Source organism: Hyperoodon ampullatus, assembly GCF_949752795.1.
Source record: "Hyperoodon ampullatus genome assembly, chromosome: 9".
NCBI classification, from domain to species: Eukaryota; Metazoa; Chordata; class Mammalia; order Artiodactyla; family Ziphiidae; genus Hyperoodon; species Hyperoodon ampullatus.
In genome coordinates, this window is record NC_136922.1 from 33,333,465 (window position 1) to 33,358,551 (window position 25,087).

Sequence of the window (25,087 nt, forward strand, 5' to 3'; positions counted from 1 at the left end):
GGGATCCTCCCAGACCGGGGCACGAACCCGTATCCCCTGCATCGGCAGGCGGACTCTCAACCACTGCGCCACCAGGGAGGCCCTTCCCGTTTTCTTTGATAATGGTTACTATGTAGCACTCCAGATCAATCATGGAAACATCTGAAATCAGACTGAGCCTCAGTTTCCTTATTTGTAAAATGAAGGTGATAACTATGTATCTTGTAAGGTCTCTGAAAGAACATCATAAACTATAACGTCTCCTATATGAGTTATTACTACCGGTGGTAGGTGCGTGTCTATGTGCTCAGTGCTTTTAAAAACAAAAACAAGAATAAAAATTAGTTACCTTTGGGTTAAAATATCTACAAGACTGTGGTTGGGAGCCTCCAAATAGCGCTATGCGGTAGTCATGTTTCTTTCTTCTGGGCCTTGTACCTTCTACCAGTTCTTCTCGATCCTCTGGAGACAGGAGATGATACCTCATTCCACCTGTAGAAAAATACATGGCAACTCTTCAAGAACTTCAGGCACTTTAATACTTTGAAAAGGAAATACCCTAACAAAATAGTGTTTTTATTTCTGGAACTTTTTTTTTTTTAATCATCCCTCTATAGCATTTAAGGAAGGAATGAGGGAGAAGAGGCAGGAGAAATGAATAATAATCTGAGTCCTAATCAATTTATTATTCTCAGCAATCACCATTAATGCTAAGATTGTCCCACCCACTTACTAAATACCAGGGAATTATCTAGCTTTTCAAGCAACAGCTGCCATAATACTAATTACTGAAATTCAGATCTCCCAACCCAGCTGTTCTCAATCTTCACTGTACATTAGAATCACTTAGAAAATCTCAGAAACTATCTATACCTGGGCCCTACCACAGGCCAGTTAAATCAAAATCTCTGGTGGTAGGGCTGAGGCACTGGTATCGCCACTTAAATGTGGTTAAAAGATCAGCCGCCTCAGCACCTGGGAGCTTGTTAGAAATACTGAATCCCAGACCTACTGAATCAGAATCCGCATATTTAACAAAATCCTAAGGTAAATCAGATGCACATAAAACAGTGAGAAGTACTTACTGCTTAGACAATTCTAAAATGCAGTGAGGATTCAGAACTACTGTGATCTAACATGACCTTTTTCCTTTAAGCAATTCCTTAATTTTGTCAAGTCAGGGGACACTCAACAGTTAAAAACTTTTAAGATGTCATTTCAAATCAGTGTGGGAAAGGTAGATTGTTCAATAAGTGATGTTAGACAATGATATGGAGAAAATATTTGTACCGCTACCTCATATTTTACTCTAAAGCAAATTCCAAATCAATAGAATATTTTAAAATGTAAAAAACCTCACAAATCAACTATAGGAAAAATTGGATAGTTAAAAAAAAAAAAAAAGACCCAGAACGAGGAAGCCTAAGAAAAGACAAACACAGAAACTATGAAAAAAATATGCAGAACCACATAAAATTTTAAGTTAAACTAGTTCATGGCAAAAAGAAAAAACAAAATCAAAAGACAATGACAAACTAGGAAAGTATTCATAAATCATATAAAAGACCTTAAGATATTCTTAATAATATTAAGACGATCAACTAACAGAAAATTAGATTAATAATCTGAACAAAGTTCACAGAAGAAGAACTAATTACAAATAACTCTCAAACATATGAAGAGATGCCCAACTGCTCTAGTTAGAGAAATACAAATTAAAATCATACTTTCTCACTCATCAGATTGTACAAGATCAAACTATCTGGAACACAGGGTATGATAAAGGAAGCAGCACGCTCCTACACTGCTGGTGGGGATGTGGATGGGTACAAATTATCTGGAAGGCAATACAGGATGATCTGTGAAAATTACAAATGCACACACCCTTTAGCCAGTAATTCCCCTTTTAGGATTTTAGCAACCTAAAGTTCACAGTCAGGCAAGTGGTTAAAAATTATGGTATATCCACATAATGGAATACTGTATGTGGCTGTTGAGAAACACGAGGAAGAGTAACATGTACACATGGGACGATTTCCAAGAAATGTGGAATGAAAAAAAGCAAGATGGGGAACTTCCTGGTGGTCCAGTGGTTAGGACTCAGGGTTTCCACTGCCAAGGGCCCAGGTTCCATCCCTGGTTGGGGAACTAAGATCCTACAAGCCATGAGGCGCAGCCAGAAGAAAAAAAAGAAATAAAAAAAGCAAGACATAAAAGAGTACACAGAGTGTGATACCATTTGTTTTAAAAATTTATATCTTTATTCATATATAGTTTTATACATAATTTATACATGTCAGTAAATTACTGTATATGCACAAACTCAAGACTACCTTTGGAAGGATATACAAGATAATAATGGTTACCTCCAGTGAGACTTACTTTTCACCATATACCCTTTTATACCTTTTTGAATTGTAGATGATGTGCAGTATTACTGATCCAAAAATAAAATAATGTAAGCAATTCTCAATACATGCAGAAAACACTTCTGTTCATGAGGCTGTGTTGGGCCTTTATAAGAGATAGAGAAGACACGTTTGGAAAACAGGTTGTGAATGAATGAAAATCAGTATCAATATTTCTAGCATCTCCTTCCATTTCAGAGTATGAGTAGAAGCACTGTGCATTAGAACAGCTGGAACACTCAGCAGCCTGCTCTAGGTCAGGGGTCAAAAAACTTTCTCTGTAAAGGGCCAGACAGCAAATATTTTAGGCTCTGCAGGACACATATGGTTTCTATCATATATTCTTCATTTGTTTGCTTTTTACAATCCTTTACAATTACAAAAACCACTTTTCCACATTCCCTCCTCTCTCACTCTAGGTCTAAGACTGTAGTTCTTAAGGTATATAGTTCCCTGACTAGCAGCATCACTTGGAAACGTGTTAGAAATCCAAATGATTGAACACTACACCTGAACAGATCTTGTGGGGTTTGAGAGCTGCTGCTCTAGTGAGGGCTCCACACAGGTCAGAGGTGTACTGTGGAATCTATGAACACAATACTCCCAACAAGATAAGACAGGCAGCAGGGAAAGAGAGAAACAGGACGGAACTGTTCCAGGCAACAGGCCACTGGTTAAAAGTGGCTGACTGTGGCTAACCAGGTCAACCCTGGAGGAAGCACAAACTGTGGCTCCTTCACTGATGGGCTGTTTCTCTCCCAGGACGGGGTTGGGGACAAACTCTCTGGCATCTTTTCCTGAGAAACGCCTTGCTCCTTAGGCTTATTCCTTTGGGAGTTATTCCTTTGAGAGTCAGGTACTGTCATTTGCAAATTTTGAATAAGAACTTAGTCTGACCCTTTGTTATGGGTTTTTTAAAAATATAAATTTATTTATTTATTTATTTTTAGCTGTGTTGGGTCTTTGTTGCTGTGTGTGGGCTTTCTCTAGTCGTGGCGAGTGGGGGCTACTCTTCGTTGTGGTGCGTGGGCTTCTCATTGCTGCAGAGCACAGGCTTCAATAGTTGTGGCACGCGGGCTCAGCAGTTGTGGCACGCAGGCTCTAGAGTGCAAGCTCAGTAGTTGTGGTGCACGGGCTTAGTTGCTCCGCAGCATGTGAGATCTTCCCAGACCAGGGCTCAAACCCATGTCCCCTGCATTGGCAGGCGGATTCTTAACCACTGCACCACCAGGGAAGCCCCTTTATTATGGTTTTGACTGTGTTCTTCATTTTGTTTTTATGACTTGTTTTTAGTTGTAAATTCTTTCAGTTTAGTTTTATTCTATATTCCTATCATCTTTTGTTTTTCTTCTTCTCTCAAAAGGCAGACCCTAAATCAGACGGTAGGAAGGTAACTGATGATCTGAAGAAGGGAGGCCTTCTTTCCTCCACTGAGCTCTACCCAAGCTCCAAAGCCTGAAAGAGTCTCAGCTGCTTGTGCCTAGTCAAGGAATTTTAGAACTCATAGTTCTTTATTAGAAAAAGACAAAACAAAAAAGGAAAAGAAAAAGAAAAAAATGTAACAAAAAACATAGATTCCTGCTCAAGACCCTAATCCCTACACGTTTGGATTTCTTGAATAATCCTGGTATCCTGTTTCTAAATCAATTCAGAAACCACATAAGAACTAAATACTTCACTAAGACTGGCTAATTTATCTTCAACAGCTTACACCACCATGTATGAAGAAACAGGTGCAGTTCTCTACCCAATGAAACTAGAAATATAACAGAGTTTGCAAATAGAGGCATAACAAAAAATCTGATATCGTGAAATCCAAAAGATGAAAGTCCTAATCTAAAGGCATCTTCTTGGTCCTGATTTTCTTTCACGTCCCTGTACTTCAAGAAACTAGTGGCAACCTATGCTGTGCTTAAAACTCCCTACATCTTGGTTATCAAGATACCAGCCTGGGAAGGGTAAGCTGGGACGAAGTGAGAGTGGCATGGACTTATATACACTACCAATTGTAAAATAGATAGCTAGTGGGAAGCAGCCGCATAGCACAGGGAGATCAGATCAGTGCTTTGTGACCACCTAGAAGGGTGGGATAGGGAGGGTGGGAGGGAGATGCAAGAGGGAGGGGATATGGGGATATATGTATATGTATATGTATAGCTGATTCACTTTGTTATAAAGCAGAAACTAACACACCATCGTAAAGCAATTATACTCCAATAAAGATGTTAAAAAAAAAAAAAAAGATACCAGCCTGTGGTTCAAGTAGCTTGGTGAACTCTCCTTTCCCGGTTCTTTGTCTACCACCCCTTAAATGTAGATATTCACAAGGATGTATCCTTGATTCATACCCTCTTCTTTTTTCCCTTGACACCATAACTGTAACCAAAAGGTATTATACCGTGCACTGTCTTATGCTTTTGCCACTCATGAAAAATTTTTATATTATTAGATATTCATCTAAAATATTTTTAGTAAATATAGAGCATTCCATTGTATGGATATATTGTAATACTTTTGCAAACTAGGGGACAGTATTGGGTCAACTTACCTAAAACCACAACAATATTAAGTAGTAGCTATGTGATAAGTTTGATAGAAATTTTACTTTACTTCCAATTTAATAATTGGAAGTAATTAATAATTATTAATTCAAGTAAAGTAATTATTAATTAAAGTAATTAATAATTATTATTTAATAATCAGGGCACTCAAACTTATTGCCACTCTTGAGAAGGGTATCTTAGGCAGGAATGAAAGTTCTCATTTCTCTTTTATTTCCTTCCTTAATTTTGTGTCTGAAACCAGCTATACCTTAAATGAAATGTGCAAATGAATGCCAAAAACAAGTTAAGGTTTCAAAGTAGGTTTCTAAATACCTTCTAGGAGAGGCTTTCTTGCTCATTGCATATTAATTGAAACCTATACTGCTATCCCATGTGTGGATACTGTCCATGTGGTTTTGGTTTAAGATGAATGGGAACTCAAGAGGAGCCTGGTAGAGTTAGCAGGAGCATACTTATCTCAGCATATCACAGTCATACACTACACATTTCAGGCCCGTTTAAAGAACAAGCTGAACTTCTACTTACAGCAGTATGACAGTTGAGACTTTCAGAAATAACTTTCTGCTACAAAATTACTATAAGGCTGGAAAGAATAAAACAAACGTTCTTTTAAGTGCATAGCTAAGATCAGAGGGCCAAAAATGGAGAGTGAACTAAACACCAGAAGAGTGAGCATTAAGAGACCCTGGAGCTACTCTGAGAGCTTTCGATAATACTTGAAACCTAGAAATTGATATTATTGGCTGCATGAGGGAAATAAGATTAGGTCTTGGATTTGCACAAGTGTTAGAACTGAGAGCTCTATCTAAAGCTGGATCACTTGTATTGGTTATACTTTTAATGAAGATAAGCTAAGAAAACTGTCTAATAGCACAAAGGAAAACTAGTAATCTGCCTATTTCAATTTCACCTCCAGGCAGAGGTAAAGTCTCCCTCTTTTGAGAATTTATAATGACAGCTGATACAGGTTTGAGGTTTGAATTTACCTGTCTACAAGTCTAGAAACCCATAAGCAGAGAAAAATTCAAAGTAGTCCTGGATTGTTGTGGCCCAGGGCACTTGGCAAAAGCAAACACTATTCTCCTCTTAAGGAAAACAGGGAAAACCTGGAGGAATACAAACCACACCTCCCAATATTTCTGGAGATTAAGATCGATCAAATATAAGCTCATGGGACTTCCCTGGTGGTATAGTGGCTAAGACTTTGCACTCCCAATGCAGGGGACCCAGGTTCGATCCCTGGTCAGGGATCTAGATCCCACATGCTGCAACTAAAGATCCTGCATGGCGCAAGGAAGACCCAAAGCAGCCAAATAAATAAATATTAAAAAAAATATATATCGGGAATTCCCTGGTGGCACAGCAGTTAAGAATCTGCCTGCCAATGCAGGGGACACAGGTTCGAGGCCTGGTCCAGGAAGATCCCACATGCCACGGAGCAACTAAGCCCGTGTGCCACAACTACTGAGCCTGCGCTCTAGAGCCCACGAGCCACAACTACTGAAGCCCGTGCACCTAGAGCCCATGCTCCACAACAAGAGAAGCCACTGCAATGAGAAGCCCGCGCACAGCAATGGAGAGTAGCCCCTGCTTGGCGCAAGTCGCAACTAGAGAAAGCGCGCGCGCAGCAACGAAGGCCCAACACAGCCAAAAATAAATTTAAAAGAATAATAATAATAATAAAATTAAAAAAATATATATATATATAAAAGCTCACAATCCAAAATTATAAAACACAAAGAATTAAGCCACCAGGAATAAGTCAATGAAAAAACAGCAGCATTTGGTCTTCAAAGACTTCAGATATTGCTATTATCAAACACAGAATATAAAATTACTGTATTTAATGGGACTTCCCTGGTGGTCCAGTGGTCAAGACTCAAATTCCACTGCAGGGGGCACAGGTTCGATCCCTTGTCAGGGAACTACAATCCTGCATGCCACACGGTGCAGCAAAAAAAAAAAAAGTGCTGAAGGAAAAATTAAGCCTATCTCCAAGAAGATAGAACAAAGAGGCAAAGGTGGATAACAAGAGAGATTTAAGATTAGAGACTCAATGCCTAAAGAATCACAATATCAATAATAAAGAACTGAGAAATCTGTGGCTGAAAAGATAGAAAATGCCCAATATGATAACTTGAAAAAAAAGAAAAAAAAAAGAAAAGATGCACACCAAGGTACATTACTGTGAACTTTCAAAACACCAGGGATTAAAAAAAAGATTTTAAATGCTTACAAGGAAGAATAAATAAACTGGCATCAGATTTCTCAAAAGCAACAATGAAAGCTAGCAAATAATGGAGAATACCTATGATTTTCAACATAATTCTATACCCAGTTTAACTATCCTTCAACATTTTATGATAAAGATATGAGATTTGTCAAATCTCCAAATATTTATTGATCATATATCCTTTCTCAGGAACCTTTTAAGGATATGTTCAATCAAACAGAATTAAGAAAGGTGAAGACCTGAGGTTGAGGAAGATAGTGAATCTAACTTAGGAGTGAAAGAACATCCCAGTATGGCAGAGAAGGGAAGTCCCAGGACAAGAACTGTGCCTTAAGCCTAAAAGGGAAACACTCAATACTGGAATAGGCAGAAGGAAGGCTCTATAAATGTGTTTCCAAAAAATAAAAGCAACAGATTGTTTAATTGTACAGACAATTTTATTAAGAGGCATTTTACAGAGGGCTTGGAACTTAGCCTGCAAGTCAAGAAAAATTAAGTAAATGAAAAAAAAATGTGGCAAAAAACGTGCTCCACGCGCAACAAACCAACCTTTTTCTTTAAGAAAGAAAATGTGATCACAGTACACTACTTGGCTAAATTATTTGAAAAAGGAAACACAAAAAACAAAGTGAATGAAAGTTATTGTACACAAAAGGAGACAAAGCATAAGTAATTTTTAAACTTCTATCACACATGTTCCTGTAAAATAAGGGCTGAGGCTAAGTTCCCTCCGGATAGACAGTTGAGAACCCCAATAGATTAATTATCCAGAAGGGCAAAGTCTTGAGTGTTTCTCCCTGGCTACCGAGTCTGATCCATTCTGCAGGGTTTTAAGCCCATGAGAAACTGGCTACACGATAAGTTATAAATGGATATTAAGGCAACTTACTTATCACCATCTTAAGGCATTCAGGATTGTCTTGAATAAGTGGTTCAGCTTGTACTGTTTTACTTAAGAAATTCTTTGATATAAGAGGAAACCTGACTTTAGCAAGGATGTCAACCATAAATGGTTGGCGGTTAGGTTCATCATATTTCAACCACCTGACTGCAGCATCATAAACCTAAGGGGAGAAAAACAGCATAGTAAAGTTCTTAGAAGGCAGCAGCACTTCCAATTACCTATGTTTACTCTCACGTTGAAGGGGGAGAGTCTCATGAAGACACAACTTCTTATTCCCAATATTTTATTCAGATATTTGCTTTCATCCCCAAACACCATCTGTACTTCAGAACAGTTTACACAATGCTCTAGTGATTCTTCTAGGTAATATGTTTTAGAACTAATTACTACTACATAATGTAATGACAGGTAGGATGCTGAATCTATAATTGTTTTTAAACAAAATATAGCTTCCTTTTTGGAAGGAGATATGATGTACATTTCCATTGAAAAAAATCTATTGGTCAAAGAGAGTTTCAATATATGTTCATATGGTACCAGGAAAACAGGTTAATTTCCTCAGAGGCCTTCTACCCCAAGAGATATGAAGGTCATCTATGATTTTATTCCTGAATTATGAATTGACAGACTTACTTTCTGGAAACTTTATGATATAAAAATTCTATATATAAAAAATAAATTACAGGATATTTACATAAGAATTGCTTTCCAAAATAATATGGTAGCATTCATTTAACTGTACCAAACAAGCCCAAGTTTATTAACATAATTGGATTTATAAATCACTAGTTTAAATACACTGAAAACAAACCCATTATTTCATATACATACACATCTACCACACACATTTGAGTTAGTTACATTAGTTATTTTGGGTTGGTGTTAATAAGCCCTAAGTCTGAGACAGTTAATTTTTTATGGGAATTGGTCTGTTTTTTTAAATAAACTATTTATTGGAACACTTTTTGATTTACAGAAAAGTTGCAAAGATAGTGCAGAGTTCCCATACACCCTGCACTCAGTTGTTAAAATAGTATATTAGTATGAAACTCTTATTATAACTAATGAACCAATACTGATACATTATTATTAACTAAGGTCCATACTTAAAAAAAAAATCCTTACTTTTTGTCTAATGTTCTTTTTCTATTCCACAATCCCATAAAAGATACCACATTACATTTAGTGGTTATGTCACCTTAGGCTCTTCTAGACTATGACCGTTTCTCAGACCCTCCTTGTTTTTGAGGACTTTTTGACAGCTTTGAGTTCTGATCAGGTATTTTATAGACTGTCCCTCAATCTGGGTTTGTCTGATGTTTTTCTCATGATTAGGCTGGGGTTATAGTTTTTTTGGGAGGAAGACACTGAGGTAACATGCCATCCTCATTACACAAGAGTACATGATATCACTGATGATATTAACCTGTAGGTAGTGTTCATCAAGTTTGTCAGGTTTCTTCAGTCTAAAATTACTTATTCTTCCCTTTCTATACTATATATAAGTCAGTCAATTTTGCTCATATAACTGTTTTTTCTTTATGCCTACTCAGGTTCTCCGGGTCCAACCTGTCAACTTGCAAACTAATACTCTGGGCCATGAAGACTGGGAGAAAGAATACGGCTCAGTGCAAACCTTTTATCTCTAGAACAAAAGTAACTCAAAGCATGCGATCTTACTGTACCTCTATTAGTTTCCTACTGCTGCTATAACACATTATCACAAACTTATTGACTTAAAATACAGAGAAGGATGGGGAACTGAAAACAGGGTTTAAGTGAATGTCTGCATATCAAAGTGTTACCCCGTCCAGTTCCCAACACCTGTACCCAGCTTACACGTCTGACTGTTTATCTGACAGTTCTGGAGGTCAGAGTCCAACATGGGTCACACACTGGGCAAAAATCAAGGTGTCAGCAGGGCTGCCTGAAGGCCTAGAGGAGAAACCATTTCCTTGCTTTTTCTAACATCTAGCAGCCATCTGCATTCCTTGGCTTGCGGCCCCTCCTCCATCTTCAAAGCCAGCAATGGCCAACCAAGTCTAATTCATATCACGTCACTCTGACACTGACTCTTCTGTCCCTCTTCCATATTTAAGCACCTTGTGATTACATTGGACCCACCCAATAATCTCCTCCTCTCATGATCCTTAACCACATCTGCTGAGTCTCAACTGCTATGTAAGGTAACACATTCACAGATTCCAAGGATTAGGATGCGGACAACTTTGGGGGAGGCATTGTTTTACCTACCCAACAGCATCTCTACAAGTGCCCTGTCTCTCAAAGAGCCAGCCCCTACGAGCACCCAAAACTTATTTTTTCCTATGAGACAGAATTTGGAATTAGTGTAAAGAACACACTCTCTCCTAATATGATTCTTTTGTCATGTATCCAAAAATGAAGCATAAGAAATCCATAGGGACATTTTTACTAAGAAAAATGTGAGAAGCCAATTTAGTCACCTGATCCTCTGCCCTCACAGTCAGAGTGTCCTGGTTGAGGAGATGTGTAACTCGCTTGACATCAAGTTGTAGAAATTCATCAGTTTTATAAACTTCAGTAAAATGCTGATGAATAAAGTCATCTGCAGTTGCTTTCAATTCAGGACAGTCTAGACACTCTGCTAGCACACTTATACCTGAACACAGAAAGAAAACAAATGAATAAAAAATGAATGCGTTAAAAAACAAACAAATATACATTAAAGATTAAGTATGACTCCAGGAAAATGAGACAATAAATTTCATAAATCTGGATCCTTTTCTTTTCCACTGATTTGTCTATTGTTATGCCAATATACTCTCTTATGTGTGGCTGAATTTGGTACTTTGTAGGACAGGCCCCCTTCAGTGTTTTTTCAAACTTTTCTTGGCTACAGGTATAACATTTTCTCTTTCAAATAAATTTAAAATAAGCTTATAACATTCTACTTTTTAAAAATCCTGATATGACTTCAATTAGGATTGCTGAATTTTTGGATTACATTAGGGACAGTTGCCTGTTCTGCAACATGGAGGAGTTCCACTTAGGAACATGACATAGATCTCCACTTAGATTTTTTAATGATCTTCAATGTAATTAACAGTTTTCTTCATAGAAACCCCATATATTTTCCATTCAGCTATTTTATTTTCTCTTTAGGAGGGAAGATCCCCCCTAATTGATTATTAATGCTCTGTATCAGGAGTCTGCAAAATACTGTCCATGAGCCAAATCCAGCCCACATCTAGCTGTAGAGTCAGCAGCTAAGAACGTTTTTCATATTTTTGAAGGGTTGTGAAAAAAGGGGGAGTGGGGGAGAAAAGGGGGGAGGGGAAGGAGAGGAGAAGCAGAAGAGGGAGAAGTAGGAAGAGGAGCAACAAGGACCACATGTGACACGTGGCCCACAAAGCCTAAAATATTGGCTATTTGGCCCTTATAGGAAGTTTGTCAACCTCTACTAAATAAAACCACTGATTACTGTATATGATCTTGTGGCAGGCCTCCATTCAAAGTCATCAGTTGAATTTTTTTAGTTTATTAGCTTTGATTTTCCATGTTTCAACTTCATGTTGTCTTCAGATAGTTTTGACACTTTCATATTTATAACCATAAAGGTTCTCATAACTGATGCCTGCTAGTGACTTAGACTAGTTGCCATTTTCTAAATGTACTGACCAATGCCATGGCATGCTATGTGCTCAGTCTGCTACATCTGAACATTTATGTTCCCACCAGGGAAATGATATTTACACCAAGAACCAGTATTTGTTTTTTAACTAACTTTTGGCAGTTGAATTTGTTGTAATTATGCAACTCAATTAAATATCATGCAGATCAATAAAATATGAATGTGAAAAGAAAGCAGTTGCTTCTATGAAAACTAATTCTAAGGTTTACAACAGACTTGAAAACAGCTCAAATTAAGCATGACCAGGACACCTGATAAAATCCGGGAAAACACTGCAAAATTCTGGAGGGATTCTGTAATCAGACTGTCTTGCTCAGTTATCAATTCGTTTTAAGGAAACTAAAAATAAAAAATCATAGATAATATATTATTGATGTGATTTAGGTAAGACAGACAATGGATCAGTATTCAAATCATAGACTTGGTCTTACAGTCACAGATTGGCAGATTGGTGTATTTTTATGTTACACTAAAATAACACCTTTACGGCAGATATAATCTTGTTTAACCACTCACTGCGTTAATGAAATTTTAAATTAGCCAACAAACAACTGCTATGATTATGCCTGATAAGGAAACTTCTATTGTTACCTTATTTATTTATTTATTTATTTATTTTGCAGTATGTGGGCCTCTCACTGTTGTGGCCTCTCCCCTTGCGGAGCACAGGCTCTGGACACGCAGGCTCAGCGGCCATGGCTCACGGGCCCAGCTGCTCCGCGGCATGTGGGATCCTCCCAAACCGGGGTACGAACCTGTGTCCCCTGCATTGGCAGGAGGACTCTCAACCACTGTGCCACCAGGGAAGCCCTTTATTTATTTTTTTTGATTGACTACATTGGTGGAAATTTTCAGCACGAAGCTGAACGGTAGCATGCTTCCATGCAAAGAATATTAGCTTTAGGTTTCAGACACATACAGGTTAACTTAGGTATTTTATTTCTAGTTTAAGAGCTTTTTTTAAACATTAGGAATGGGTACTGAAAACATAAGAGTGCCTTCAGCATCTGTTGCTATGATTTTAAGTATTTTTTTCCTATAGCATGTTAGTATAGTATATTATGTTTGGTTTTTTAATACTGAATCATTCTGTCATTTCTGAAGTAAATCATTACTCCTTTTCCTAAACACACAAAAACTCATTACTGAGGCTATTTTTTATTTTGGAAAATGTTGATACGGTATTTTATGGCTTGTTTCTGCCCAGGTTAATATGTACCTCCCTAACCTCCTCTTAAAATATATTACTAGGTGACCACCTATAGCCGTGGGATAGGGAGGGTGTGAGGGAGACACAAGAGGGAGGGGATACGGGGATATATATATACATATAGCTGATTCACTTTGTTATACAGCAGAAACTAACACAACATTATAAAGCAATTATACTCCAATAAAGATGTTAAAAATAAATAAATAAAATAAAATATATTACTAGAAAATTTTGTAGTGGACAACATCTTTAAGATTAAATGAGGGTATGTGGGAACAGATGTATATGTATGACTGACTCACTTTGTTATAAAGCAGAAACTAAAAAAAAAAAAAAAGATTAAATGAGGGTAAAAAAAAGATTAAATGAGGACACTTATAATCATACTTTTTTCTTTATTAAAATACACATTAATGGTGTTTTTTGTTTTCTTAAAAAATAGGAATCTCATTTCTTACCAAGACAATTTGAAGCATCAACTTGTTCTTTCAAAAAATCAACACACATTTTCTTCACAGGTTCAATCTGGTACTGGTTTGCTGCATCTAACAAAGACTGAACATTGTTGCTATTCACAGAAATTCTGTAAGTAAGTTAAAGTGAATGTTAATTTTCTACAATTTATTATTTAAATAATGCTACCATAGAATGTATGCTTCTAGCCCCAGAAATTAAACAAAAAATTAAATTCTTCAGCCCTTGAATTAGTACGGCATAGGATCCTCAAACCCCGCCCCTACTGCCCGTGTAGTTTTTCATTCTGAAGACTCTGGAGCACACCAATTTGTTACAACAACGCTTTGTCATGGCAGATCCTGACCTTACTCCTCCACAACAGAAACGATCCTTAACTTACCTAGCGGTATAAGCGAATTCCACAAGTTGTTCAATAATGTCAGGTTCAGCATCTTTGAGTTCCACTTCAAAGGACTTTGATTCAAGCATGTTAGCTAATACAAAGAGAAGAAACACAAATGGCATGAGTACTACCCTGAGTTTAACTGAAGAACCCGATCATTCTAGGCTGTGTTAAATGTTGGAGAAAAATAACAGGACAGAGACCTCTCTGAAAGAAAATACCTCAGAAAGCCCAACACATTCCTATAATAAATGCAAATTCATTCTCCATACTTGACATGTGCCTTAAAATAATTTAAGAAATTAGTGAATTAGTGTACTTCTAAAAAAAAAAAGCCCAAGTGAACAGAGAGACATAAAACTGCATTTAATATTTCCCCAACTCCTAAATTAATTTGGTAGCATTCTCTTAAATTATTATGGGGAAAATGCCTCTGATGTAGCCAGAACAAACCTACAAGAACAATGACAATTATATATATAGTCAGCTTTCACTAGCAAAGCTCTCATTCTTCCCCCAAACCCTGGTAGGTAGCCAGAGCACTAAAGAGAAAACTTGAGGCAGATATATTATATAACCTGATCAAGCTCACAAGCAGCACTAAGTAGAACCAGGACTTGGACCCAATTCTCAACTCCAAACTAGGGTTCTTTCTAGTATAATATGTTTCATTTTTATTTAGTTTAACTTGCTAGATAAAATGCCATAAGACTTATCTGCTCCTTTGCCTTTCCACCGGAGGTTAAGAAAAAAACCTGGTATTCAAGCAGAAGCTATATCTCCATTAATAAAGACTTCAGGCCTTTAGGGCTAACGAAAGGACAGTTTTCCTTTGATCAATCATCACCATGACCACTCTTTAATCTCTTCACTGTTCTGTGGCCTTAACTTAAGTGCTTTTAAACCTGGGAAAAATGGCATATTTTCAATTAGACCCCACACCTAATTCTCATAGAAAAAATATTATGTTTTATCTTAAGATACTTACTTGTGAACATTAAGTTAAAAAAATGACTCGCTGCAGCAAGGACAACACGATGAGCAGGTATCTTTCTTTCCTGGACCATAAGGATCACATCACACAATGTTTTCTAATCAAGAGAGAAATAAATAAAATTAAAAGGGGTTCAATGGGCATGGCTTAGCAAAGATATAAAACAGGTGCTTGCCAAATGCTTTATCTCTATTTTGTATTTAAATCCAGTCTTTTTCCAGCACAGATTTTGTTTTTAATGTAAAACCTATTTAGGAAGGACTTACAGAGTTGCTGTCATGAGTGTGCTGTATCAAAATCTGGCACTTAGCTTCCCAACAGTCAGAAAAAAAAAAAAAATCTTCATAATCAGAAAAAAAGTAGTCTACTAATCTTTAGGGGAAGCCAAATTTTTTTTTCTGACACAAATTCTAAGATATTTCTCATGGTGAGATTTTATGGGGACGTTAAATGACCTAATGGCAATGTCCTTGATGGTTTCTCAAATATAACAATCTGCTTTTTAAAAATTGTTCTTGATAAAATGCAGGTGCACACTGCATTTTCCAAGAAAGTTGCCTTCATAGATCTAACCTGCAACAGAAACAACTCAGAATATACAGAGTGGATGAACCAAATGTCCATTCAGCACTCTTTCCTTAAATAACATCTCTCTAAAATGCACTTCTGATGGGACCTGGATAGCAGCCACTTTTAAATTGTGATTTCTGACCTAGGCCAAAATGTGTCACTCTAGGTTACTGAAAGAAGGCAGATCTAGATTATACACTTAAAATGTTGGAAAAATGGGGTACATTAAGGAAAAATTTAAGATTCACTGCAACCCTTAAAGATGAATTTCAAGGAAAAAGAAATGTCCTTTTTATCAAATAAAATTTCAATTTTTTAATGAAGTTAAAGATAATGTACAGCTTGGGCTCAGAAAAAATTTTGTAAAGCACCCTCTTAGGCACTGGGAATATGAGGTAAATAATATTTTCAGAGTAATTTCACTCACAAAACTGAATAATGGCTCAAGAGCTCAGAGGATATGGCGTTTTCCCAATTTTAAGTATTTTACTGAAACTACTGATATAGTTTCTGATAGATAAATCATTGCTATTTCCTACTTTATTACTTCATGAATAAAAAAACCCAAATAAGACGGTAATGCTTAGAATGAGAAAAGAAATGGGTCCCAACTAATGGGCTAAGGGATGAACATTTCACTCTTACAGCTTACTTAAATATTTTTTTATAAGGCCTATAGACTATTGCTTAGAAATTATATGCAGATTATAGTTAAAGCTACTGTTATTCCAACAGTGTTTTAAATTTTAATTTCCTTTTACTTGGGGAGGGGGTACAGAATAGGCATAGCTCTCAGGTGATTTTGCCACACCCAAAAATACCAGGTAGCAAAACCAAGCCAACTATTTGGTTACTATCAAAACAAGCTGATCAAGTTGCTGAAGATAAAGAAAGAGAAAGGGAGAAGGGAGGGAGGGAAGGAAGGAAAAAAGGAGGGAGAGGAAGAAAGAATACTGACAGAATAGCAAGCAAATTAGATAGGGGAGGGACCTATGGCTGCTGATGGGAAGTTCCAGAAAATGTAAAGCTAAACTGAAATGTAGCAAAAAACCTTTCCAAGGCATACTCAGGAATGGGGAATGTTAGTGTAGTGAATTTACAGGCACTGAAGGAAGTTAGAGAAATCAGAGGGATCTTTGTACAATTTAGTCTTAGTCAAAGATTAATCTCTAGCCAGATATTAACGTTGTGTGTGGCGAGTAGGAGGAGGTGAAATGGGAGCAATCTTTTATATCCAAATGGTGCATTTATTTGACTGGACTACAATAGATTAATAGGTCCTATTCAACAAGAAATGAGACCGACCTAAAGGCAGGGGTCTCTCCTGCTATCAATCCTCTGGGGGAAGAGGAGTATGCAAAGACAGGAAATGGGAAGAGACAGAGATTCAGGTGATCTGGAGAATGAGAGGTAACAAGTCCTAGGTGAATGGAAGAGAAACAAAACAAACAAAACTACCTTTTGAACAATACATCTTCACTGGATTAAACAAACCAAAAAGCTTTGCAATTTCTGTTTATGTCCTCCCAAAATTATATCTCTGTATTTATTATTTTCAGCTTGTGAATCTTTAGCCTCTTATAAACAGCATAGATTTTTGTGTAACTTAGTCTGAAGTTCTCACCATCTAAGGATTATTTTTAGTAGGTTTAGTTGAATCTCTATTTATTACTGATAACTTATGTTTCATCTTACATATGCCATCTTTTTAAATACTATTTATTCTGTTTCCTTGCTGTCTTCTTTTTTTTTTTTTTTAAACTGTCGGTTGCTATTTCGGTCACATTTTCTTTGGACTTTTTCCTCCTTTATGTGTCTCATTTACAGATCTGTCAAGTATTTAGTATTTGCAAACTGAATCCAGCAGGGTATTGTTCCAGGAACGCAAGAAGGGTTCAAGAATGATAATTCTATAAATGTAATTCATCATACTGACAGGTTAAAAGAGAAAATTTTCATGTAGAAGGACTTCAGGGAATTCCCTGGTGGTCCAGTGGTTAGGACTCCACGCTTCCATTGCAGGGAGCACGGGTTCGATCCCTAGTCAGGGAACTAAGATCCTGCATGCCGTGAGGCTTGGCCAAAAAAAAAAAAAAAGAAAAACTTCAATATATGGGCAAAAGCATGTTTGATAAAATTAAAAATTTATTTCCTGAGATTCTTTAATAAAGAAAATGATGTATCTGTATGTTGAAGGTCATTCATCAGAATCAACAGCAAACTAGTGAAGCAGGAGAGACATTCTCATTCAAGTTTGAAATACATACACACACACACACACACACACCCTGTCACATTGTTCTGGAAATTTTAACCATATCGCTAAGGAAATAAAGATAAATCAATTTAACACTTGTAGAACTAATATGAAAAGTTAGTAAGGTGGCTAGACAAATAAGATAAACATGAAAAAGCAATTAGATGTGAGTAATATGCCATTAGAAAACACATAAATGAGAGAAATAAAAATCCCAGTCATAGCAGCAACAAAATAATTAAATGTTGAGAAATAAACCTAAGAAATGTGAGGGATCCACATCAATGGACATTTGGATACGATAAAGATACCATTTCACATATGTGGTGCGAAGGTGGAGCACAGGTAATGTTTAAGGCAGTGAAATTATTGTGTATGATACTCTAACAGTGGATATATGTCATTATACACCTGCCAAAACCCACAGAATGTACAACACAAAGAGTGAACCAATAATGTAACAATGGCTCATCCATTGTAACAAATGCCCCACACTTAGACAAGATGTTAATAATAGGGGAAACTGGGGCCAGGGGGAGGGGCAAAGGGGGTAAATGAAAACTGCACTTTCTGCTCCATTTTTCTGTTAAACCTAAAACTGCTCTAAAAAAAAAAAGTTTAATTTAAAAAATGTGGTGAGAGATTTGATAATTGAAAAAATGGGATAACATATCAATTTGAGAAACAACAGATTTCTCTGTCATGAAGTACTCTCTCTTCCTCTGGGGAAGGTAAGTACTGGGAAGGAAGTTTCAGTCCTTTTCTCCAACTGTCGCTTGTCGAAGAGTGACTACAGGATGAGCAAGAGCATGGTACAGGTCACTGGCCACACACAGCAGGCCTCCTGGCTCACTCTTCTTCCATTAACCTGCCCCCAAAGTAGAACGTAATTCATTGGGAGGCTTGCCCCTAACTATGGCAGGAGAGGACTGTTCCCATTCCTCAGCTGCTCTGCCTCAGGCTGGGTAAGTTTTTAGTAAAGGGGATAAAGAAGAGGAAGCCCATTTTATGCTCAACTCAACGCCATGTTCACCAGTCTGTCATCACCATTAATTTATCTGTCTCCTACCTCTACTTCTCAAATATTTAGAACCAGAAGAAGAGGGCCCCTCAAATCCATATGCATAGACACTCAAACAGAGGCAAACAGAAACTTTGGTGCTACTTTATTTAGTGTTTGCAAGTATTAGACACTTTTGAGGGAAGACTCCTTTGGTTTGGAAAGACCTCAAAACAGGCAAGCATTTTAGGCATGCATTAGTGGAATAACCTTTTTTTTTTTTTTTTTTTTTTTTTTTTTTTTGTGGTACGCGGGCCTCTCACTGCTGTGGCCTCTCCCGTTGCGGAGCACAGGCTCCGGACGCGCAGGCTCAGCGGCCATGGCTCACGGGCCCAGCCGCCCCGCGGCATGTGGGATCCTCCCAGACCGGGGCACGAACCCGTGTCCCCTGCATCGGCAGGCGGACTCTCAACCACTGCGCCACCAGGGAAGCCCTGGAATAACCTTTTGCTCTCTGTATGTATTTGCCAGACAGGACTGCAAAAGGCACTTTAGGTTCCTGAAAGCTCCACAGCATTGCATGAGGTTCTAGCTTTTAACAATATGTGCTGGCGTTAGTAGGAGGCATGCAAGCAGCTGTCCCAAATTCTATTCTTTATTGTATCCCAAGGAGAGGACTGAGGAATGACTAACCTTTGGATTTATGTAGCTTGTCAACAAGGTTCTGCAATCAGTCCCTCCCAGCGTGATTTCAAGTTGACCCTGGGTACAAATCCCTGGGTAGACTGTAGATTCAACTATAGTTGGGTGGTAGATTTAAATCACTGAAAGGATAAACGAAAATGGAACCCTTATTATATAGGGTAAATCATCATGTTGGATTGAGATACTAGAAAAGTCTCAACAAAGCCATAATAAACCCAAAGGTTAAGAGAAAAAATTTAAAAGGCCTCTTTAGAAATCATCCTTGTTCAGAAAAGCAAGAAAAACAGCACTGGGCTTAAACACATGTATAATCACAATAAGGCAAGTGGGAAAGTTAAAGAAAAACAAAGGAACACACCTAGATTAATAAAGGAAAAGGGGATTTCCTTCTTTAAGGGAAACATATGTATGACAAGCTAGGCCAAACAGCTTTGAAAGGGAAAGGAGATAAACTTTGGTATAACTGTTCTTTAAAAGACGAAATTAGGAAACAAAAAAAAAGTTATTTTTATTGTTATTTATACAAAAGCAATACGGACCAAAGAGATATAATGAAGGAAGAAAGAATTCAGGAGCAGACTAAATCGTTTCTCTCAGAAAGAAGCTTGGTCCTGGAATTTTTTTAATAAGATTTCTTTTAAAGCTAAAGGTAAGAAATCAAACACATAATTAAAGGACTGCCCTCAAAAGCCTGGGACAATTATAGTAGGTGATTACAGTAAGTTCAGATTGATTTGAAAAGGGAAAAGGAAGAGCAGCAATAGAGTATTTCATGCATTGTTAAATAATCTGCAAGGTGATCTGGTGGGAAGACAGGAACGGTATATGCTCTAGTGCAACGTATATGGGAAGTTTGTGGAGATAAGACTAAGGGAGAGTACTAGGTCACCTTAAGGGAAGCCAAATAATTCAGACATAGTCCAGACCTAAGTTAGATGCTGGGCTTCCCCACAATTAAAATTACCTTACTGAGGGTGGTAAGGGTTGGCAGTAATCATGAACACACAGACCTCTTATTTTCCACCATGGCAAAATCTATAGACTTTGAAAGGCACTAGTAGAAGTAGGTTAGCAAAACATCTGGGCCCAAAAAGAAAAGGAAAAGAGGCATTTGATCTAAACAATGTTAGCTCTACAGGATAGGAAAGTATTCAACTTAAAAACAGGTTAATAACTCAGCTTGAGCTGTGTGGAAGGAACAGACACAAAGACAGCCTATTTTGACACAAATAGGTAACAGAAAGGAATGTGTCTGCTACCACCAAGTTTCCAAGGCCTGGAAAACAAAAAATGAAGAAAGGCAAGGTTTTGAGGAGCACACTGTAAAGGGCCACAGGCCTTAGAGGAATCTGTTAAAGGTCACACTCCAGCTGAGACAAATGGAGGGGAAAAAAGAAAAGGCTCTTCCAAGAGACAGGATTAATGTATATAAAGAAACTGAATCACTTTGCTGTACACTTGAAACTAACACAACATTGTAAATTAACTATACTTCAATATATTTTAAATATATACATGTATATGTATATATATAAGGAATTTCACAGGAGGTGAGGCTTCTAATGAGGACACAAAGGTGCAGAACAACCAGAAGGATTAGAACTGTAGAGAATTCAAGGCCACAAACTGTGCTCTGCACAACTGCCTGTTACAAATGTGGATCACTCTCCTCCCAAAAGGGAGGGAAGAGTTTGTCACTAGACAAAACTCAATCCTTTCTGCACTGAGTAGCCAGGACCACAGGGTTCAAAAAAGAAATGAAAATTAATCTTTAAACATGCAGGATGGACAACAAGGGGAAAAAAGAAACTCTAAGAGGCTGAGCAGCTGAGAAATCCCCCTGGCAAATACCTAATATTTTGCCCATGAGAAACAATGTATCATATGCCAATGAAACATTATTATGCATATGTGAAATTCCTCCCCTATCCAGTACACATAGTGTCCCTATTAGCCTCTTGCTAAGTGATTCCTCCCAGCTGAGTTTAGTCTTACTTAGGGTCTATCAATTACAGAGAGCTGACACAGACTGGCAATCTGTCAAAACCAAAAGCCAAGATTTTCTTACTTTGAGAACCCTGCTCCTCCAGAAAGGAAGTTTCTGTTTTTGGCTGGGAACAATAAGGTGGGTTAGGACTGTATAATAATGTGTCAACATCTGCACTATTTATTGTAGAGAGAGGAGATGTGCTTGTATCTTTTCAGGTTTGTAGGGGTGGGGGTGACACTATGCTAATCTTAGAAGTCCCAGAGACCCTTTGACATACTGAAAACATGTGACACAAACTACCTTGAAATTGGAGATGTTCGGCTTTGGAGGTGCTAAACTAACTTAATCTATTCCAATGGAAGACAGCCTACGCTGAAGCTGCTGAAGAAGTTACCCTGACTTGACCCAAACACTTAAGTGAACACCTTCTGGTTGAGACTGAGCAGTTTAAGAAACAAGGGAGAGCAGACTTTTGCCTATCAATTGCTTTAATTTTAATTTACACGGAGATTACAGATGTGGGAATTTAATAATAAGAGGGTTCATAACAGACAAATTTGGGGGACTTTCTGTTGCTAGTATGGAATTAGATGGAGTGCTGTCATTCGGTTCACTGCAGACAATCCGGAGAGCTATGAATGACATCTTGGCCGAGAAAAATTTGAGATGAGAAATGGAAATGACCTTCCAGTCTAGAGTTAACTTAAGAGGTATCGACCCATTCCAGAGCTTTCTGGAGTAAAAATTTAAATAACCTCTTCAACTGTTCTTCAGAGGCTACAAAAAGGAACAGCCATTGATAGAGGCTGCCTTGTCAGCCTTTAAGATAGAACAAAGCACTCCCTGTGCCAGTAAGAAAACAGAACAACTAAAAGACAAAGCAAACCTGGGAATTCGAACTCACAGTACTTTGTCCAGCCAACTTTTGTGAGGGGATTTGGTGCCTGAATTCTACCATTCAGCTCTCTGAGATTCTCAACTCAGGGAGTTTATGTAAAGATCAATAGCCAACTGTGACATAATAGAACACCCTATTGACAGATGGGCAACTACCTGGCAATCCCCCATATGCAGTGCTTCTCTAGTAAAATAAAGTTGGAAGATGAGGCTTTGCTTAAGACCACCCCTGCAAATCCTCTGTTCTCAACACCGCTTAGACACAGAAAGACACACACAGTTTATTCTCTTTTCAGGGAAAAGCCTCAGATCAGTGGTTTTCAAACCTTTTTCTTTAAGTAGCTGAATCCATTTTCAATCCATTTTTATTCTATCTATATAAATTAAGTGGATTTCACTTAATTTTTATAGATAGAATGGGTTCTAGCCAGAATTAGCCTGGCAACCAAGGCATGGAAGAGGCTCCCCTCACTAATATGCTTAAGGATTCATTTACAAACATTTTGTTTCTGATCTCAGCAATTAGTCTTTCTGGAGGTGGGTTCTGCTAGCAGTTTAGAGATTTGGGGACCCAAAAGAAGAATCATTTAATCAAGCGATATAACAACATTTCCACAGAATTGACAGTTAAGACTGTGACCTGGCCATTTTGGCCTCCTCATGCCACTGGGTAAAAAGTTATTACATTTGGGTAGGCGCCTGATCCTGGCCATCAAGAAAAAAGTTGTTGCTCTTCCTCCATGGGACAGAAGATGACTGGAACTCGGGGGACCCCCTTGGATACCTCCTGGTTGTTGGGAGAGACAGTTCTCTATGGGTCTCGAGTTCCTGCATATCTTCCTGGACATGCCAAGAATGCAAGGATCTACCACTTTTTACCCAGGCCATCATTTCTCAGGGTTTTGTTGGCAGAAAGCGACCATAAGGGTGAGATAATGTCTCCCCTCCAGGATAAACAGCAAGCTTGCCTATCATTTGCTATAAAAGTGGCAGATTCCTTACTGTTCATTCCTTAGCTGTAACACAAACCCTAACATCCATCTGGGTCCCACCATGTCACCCTCATAGTACTTGTGGGGCAAGGGGAACTGATGCATACATGTTGATGCTGGTGATGCTGTGAACAATCAAGGCTGTTGTCTCTGACCTAGGAGTCTCATGTCTTCTGCCAGCATCCATTAAACAGCAACAGGCTAACTAATCAGCTTTTAAGTAGCATAAAATCTAATCCCAGACCCAACACTAGTACTGCCAACTGCAGTGGTAAATGTTAATGTAAGACTAAAGTAACCCTATACAGGCAAGACCAAAGGTTCAAGATACCTAGGAATAAAAGACCAGGTCACCCCATCAGATAAAGAACCTTAAGGGGTCGGCTAAAGACAAAGAATAGGAATAGCCAGTGAAGGAAGAGGTCACAAATACAACAATGAAAAAATAATAAACAATGAATGTGGCTTCTACTTTTATTTTCATCTTTGCTTTTATATTTACCTAAGTTTTAACTAGTTTCCTTTCCCCTCCACGATCATATAAAGAATCTATTATTACATATATCCTTAGGGTCTTACAATGCCTATAGAAGGAATGGATATCACCAAGTGATCCTGGAGTTAGATATGGTAAGTGAAAAAATTTAATTGGTGATATATATATATATATATATAATTTTTTTTAAATTATAGGACAGAATAAGAGCATGCATGTTTGCATTGGACAACCTAAGGTATAGGTCATTGTGGATATTTGTGGATTCTGGCAATCTAGCATCCAATTTCCCCTGCCTCCTAGAACCCCAAACTCTCATTTCTGGAAAAAATCTTCATTATGAACTATCTTGGGGAGAGGGCAATTCTCAGAGCCTGCCTCTCGTTATGGAACCAGTAAATCAGATAATTCTTCTATTCACTCCTTAGCAGAGCCCTAATCTGGCAAACAATATAAGGCCAACCAATCAGATACCTACTTCCAGGATTTTGAATCTTGAGTGAATGACAGTAAGATGGGGCAGTGTGTGGGGGACAACGGGATGTTTTTATGGTGGCACCAGCAAGTCGTCAAGACTATTCCTGCATTGTAACCTTGACTCCAGGGTTTCTGCAGCCTAGCTACCAAAGAATCCCTGGGCTTGTTTGCCAGGACTGCTCATCTTCCAGCCTACGGTGAATGGTTTAAGTTCCCGATACCCTTGCAATAAATTACTTTTACTTAAGACAGAATGGTTTCTGTTGCTGGTAACCAAGAATCCCAGCAGATTCACTGTGATAATAACAATACCAACAATATCTGTGTAACAGTGTATAATTTATCAAGAGTTTTCACATTCTTTCTCTCATTAGTCCCAACATCAGTAAGGTAGGTTTAGTATGATATTATGATCACTGTGCACATAAGAACATAAAAGGCTGAAGAATCGACCTGCTCAACGTCACACAATTAGTAAGAAGACAGAGAATTCAAAACCAGAAATCTGTTTGAATCCAATGTCCATGTTACTTCCACTATAGCGTGCTGCTTCCTAAAGCAATGAGTGACTAAAGACAAAATTGCTAAAAGAAGTTTTACAGAAGACACAAAACCATTTTAAAATAATTTTTCACAGTAATAACTTAAAGTGTAATATTAAATTGTGATTCAATTTAATTGCAACTCAAAGAGAAGGTCTAAGGCAGAACTCATTTAATCCTGGCATACCATTTTCCAGTAAGCTAACCTGAAATAAGATGGCATATTCTTTTTTTTTAAAACATCTTTAAGATGGCATATTCTTAAGAGTGTCTCTCTTAAACGTTAATCAACCACATTTTTTGACAGCTCAACAGAATGTAACTAAATTATATG

At 37.8% G+C, this 25,087-nt stretch overlaps 1 protein-coding gene across 1 annotated transcript in view; it reads right to left on the bottom strand.

Annotated features, from left to right (window-relative positions):
* Positions 1–25,087, bottom strand: part of KLHL7 (kelch like family member 7) — a gene marked incomplete at both ends in the record, with an annotated part of 55,907 nt that overhangs the window by 21,827 nt on the left and 8,993 nt on the right. The window contains 6 exon segments of the mRNA XM_079710964.1: positions 329–471; positions 8,074–8,248; positions 10,554–10,729; positions 13,433–13,557; positions 13,831–13,924; positions 14,822–14,924. Of these exon segments, the coding sequence (XP_079567090.1) occupies positions 329–471; positions 8,074–8,248; positions 10,554–10,729; positions 13,433–13,557; positions 13,831–13,924; positions 14,822–14,924 (816 nt within the window).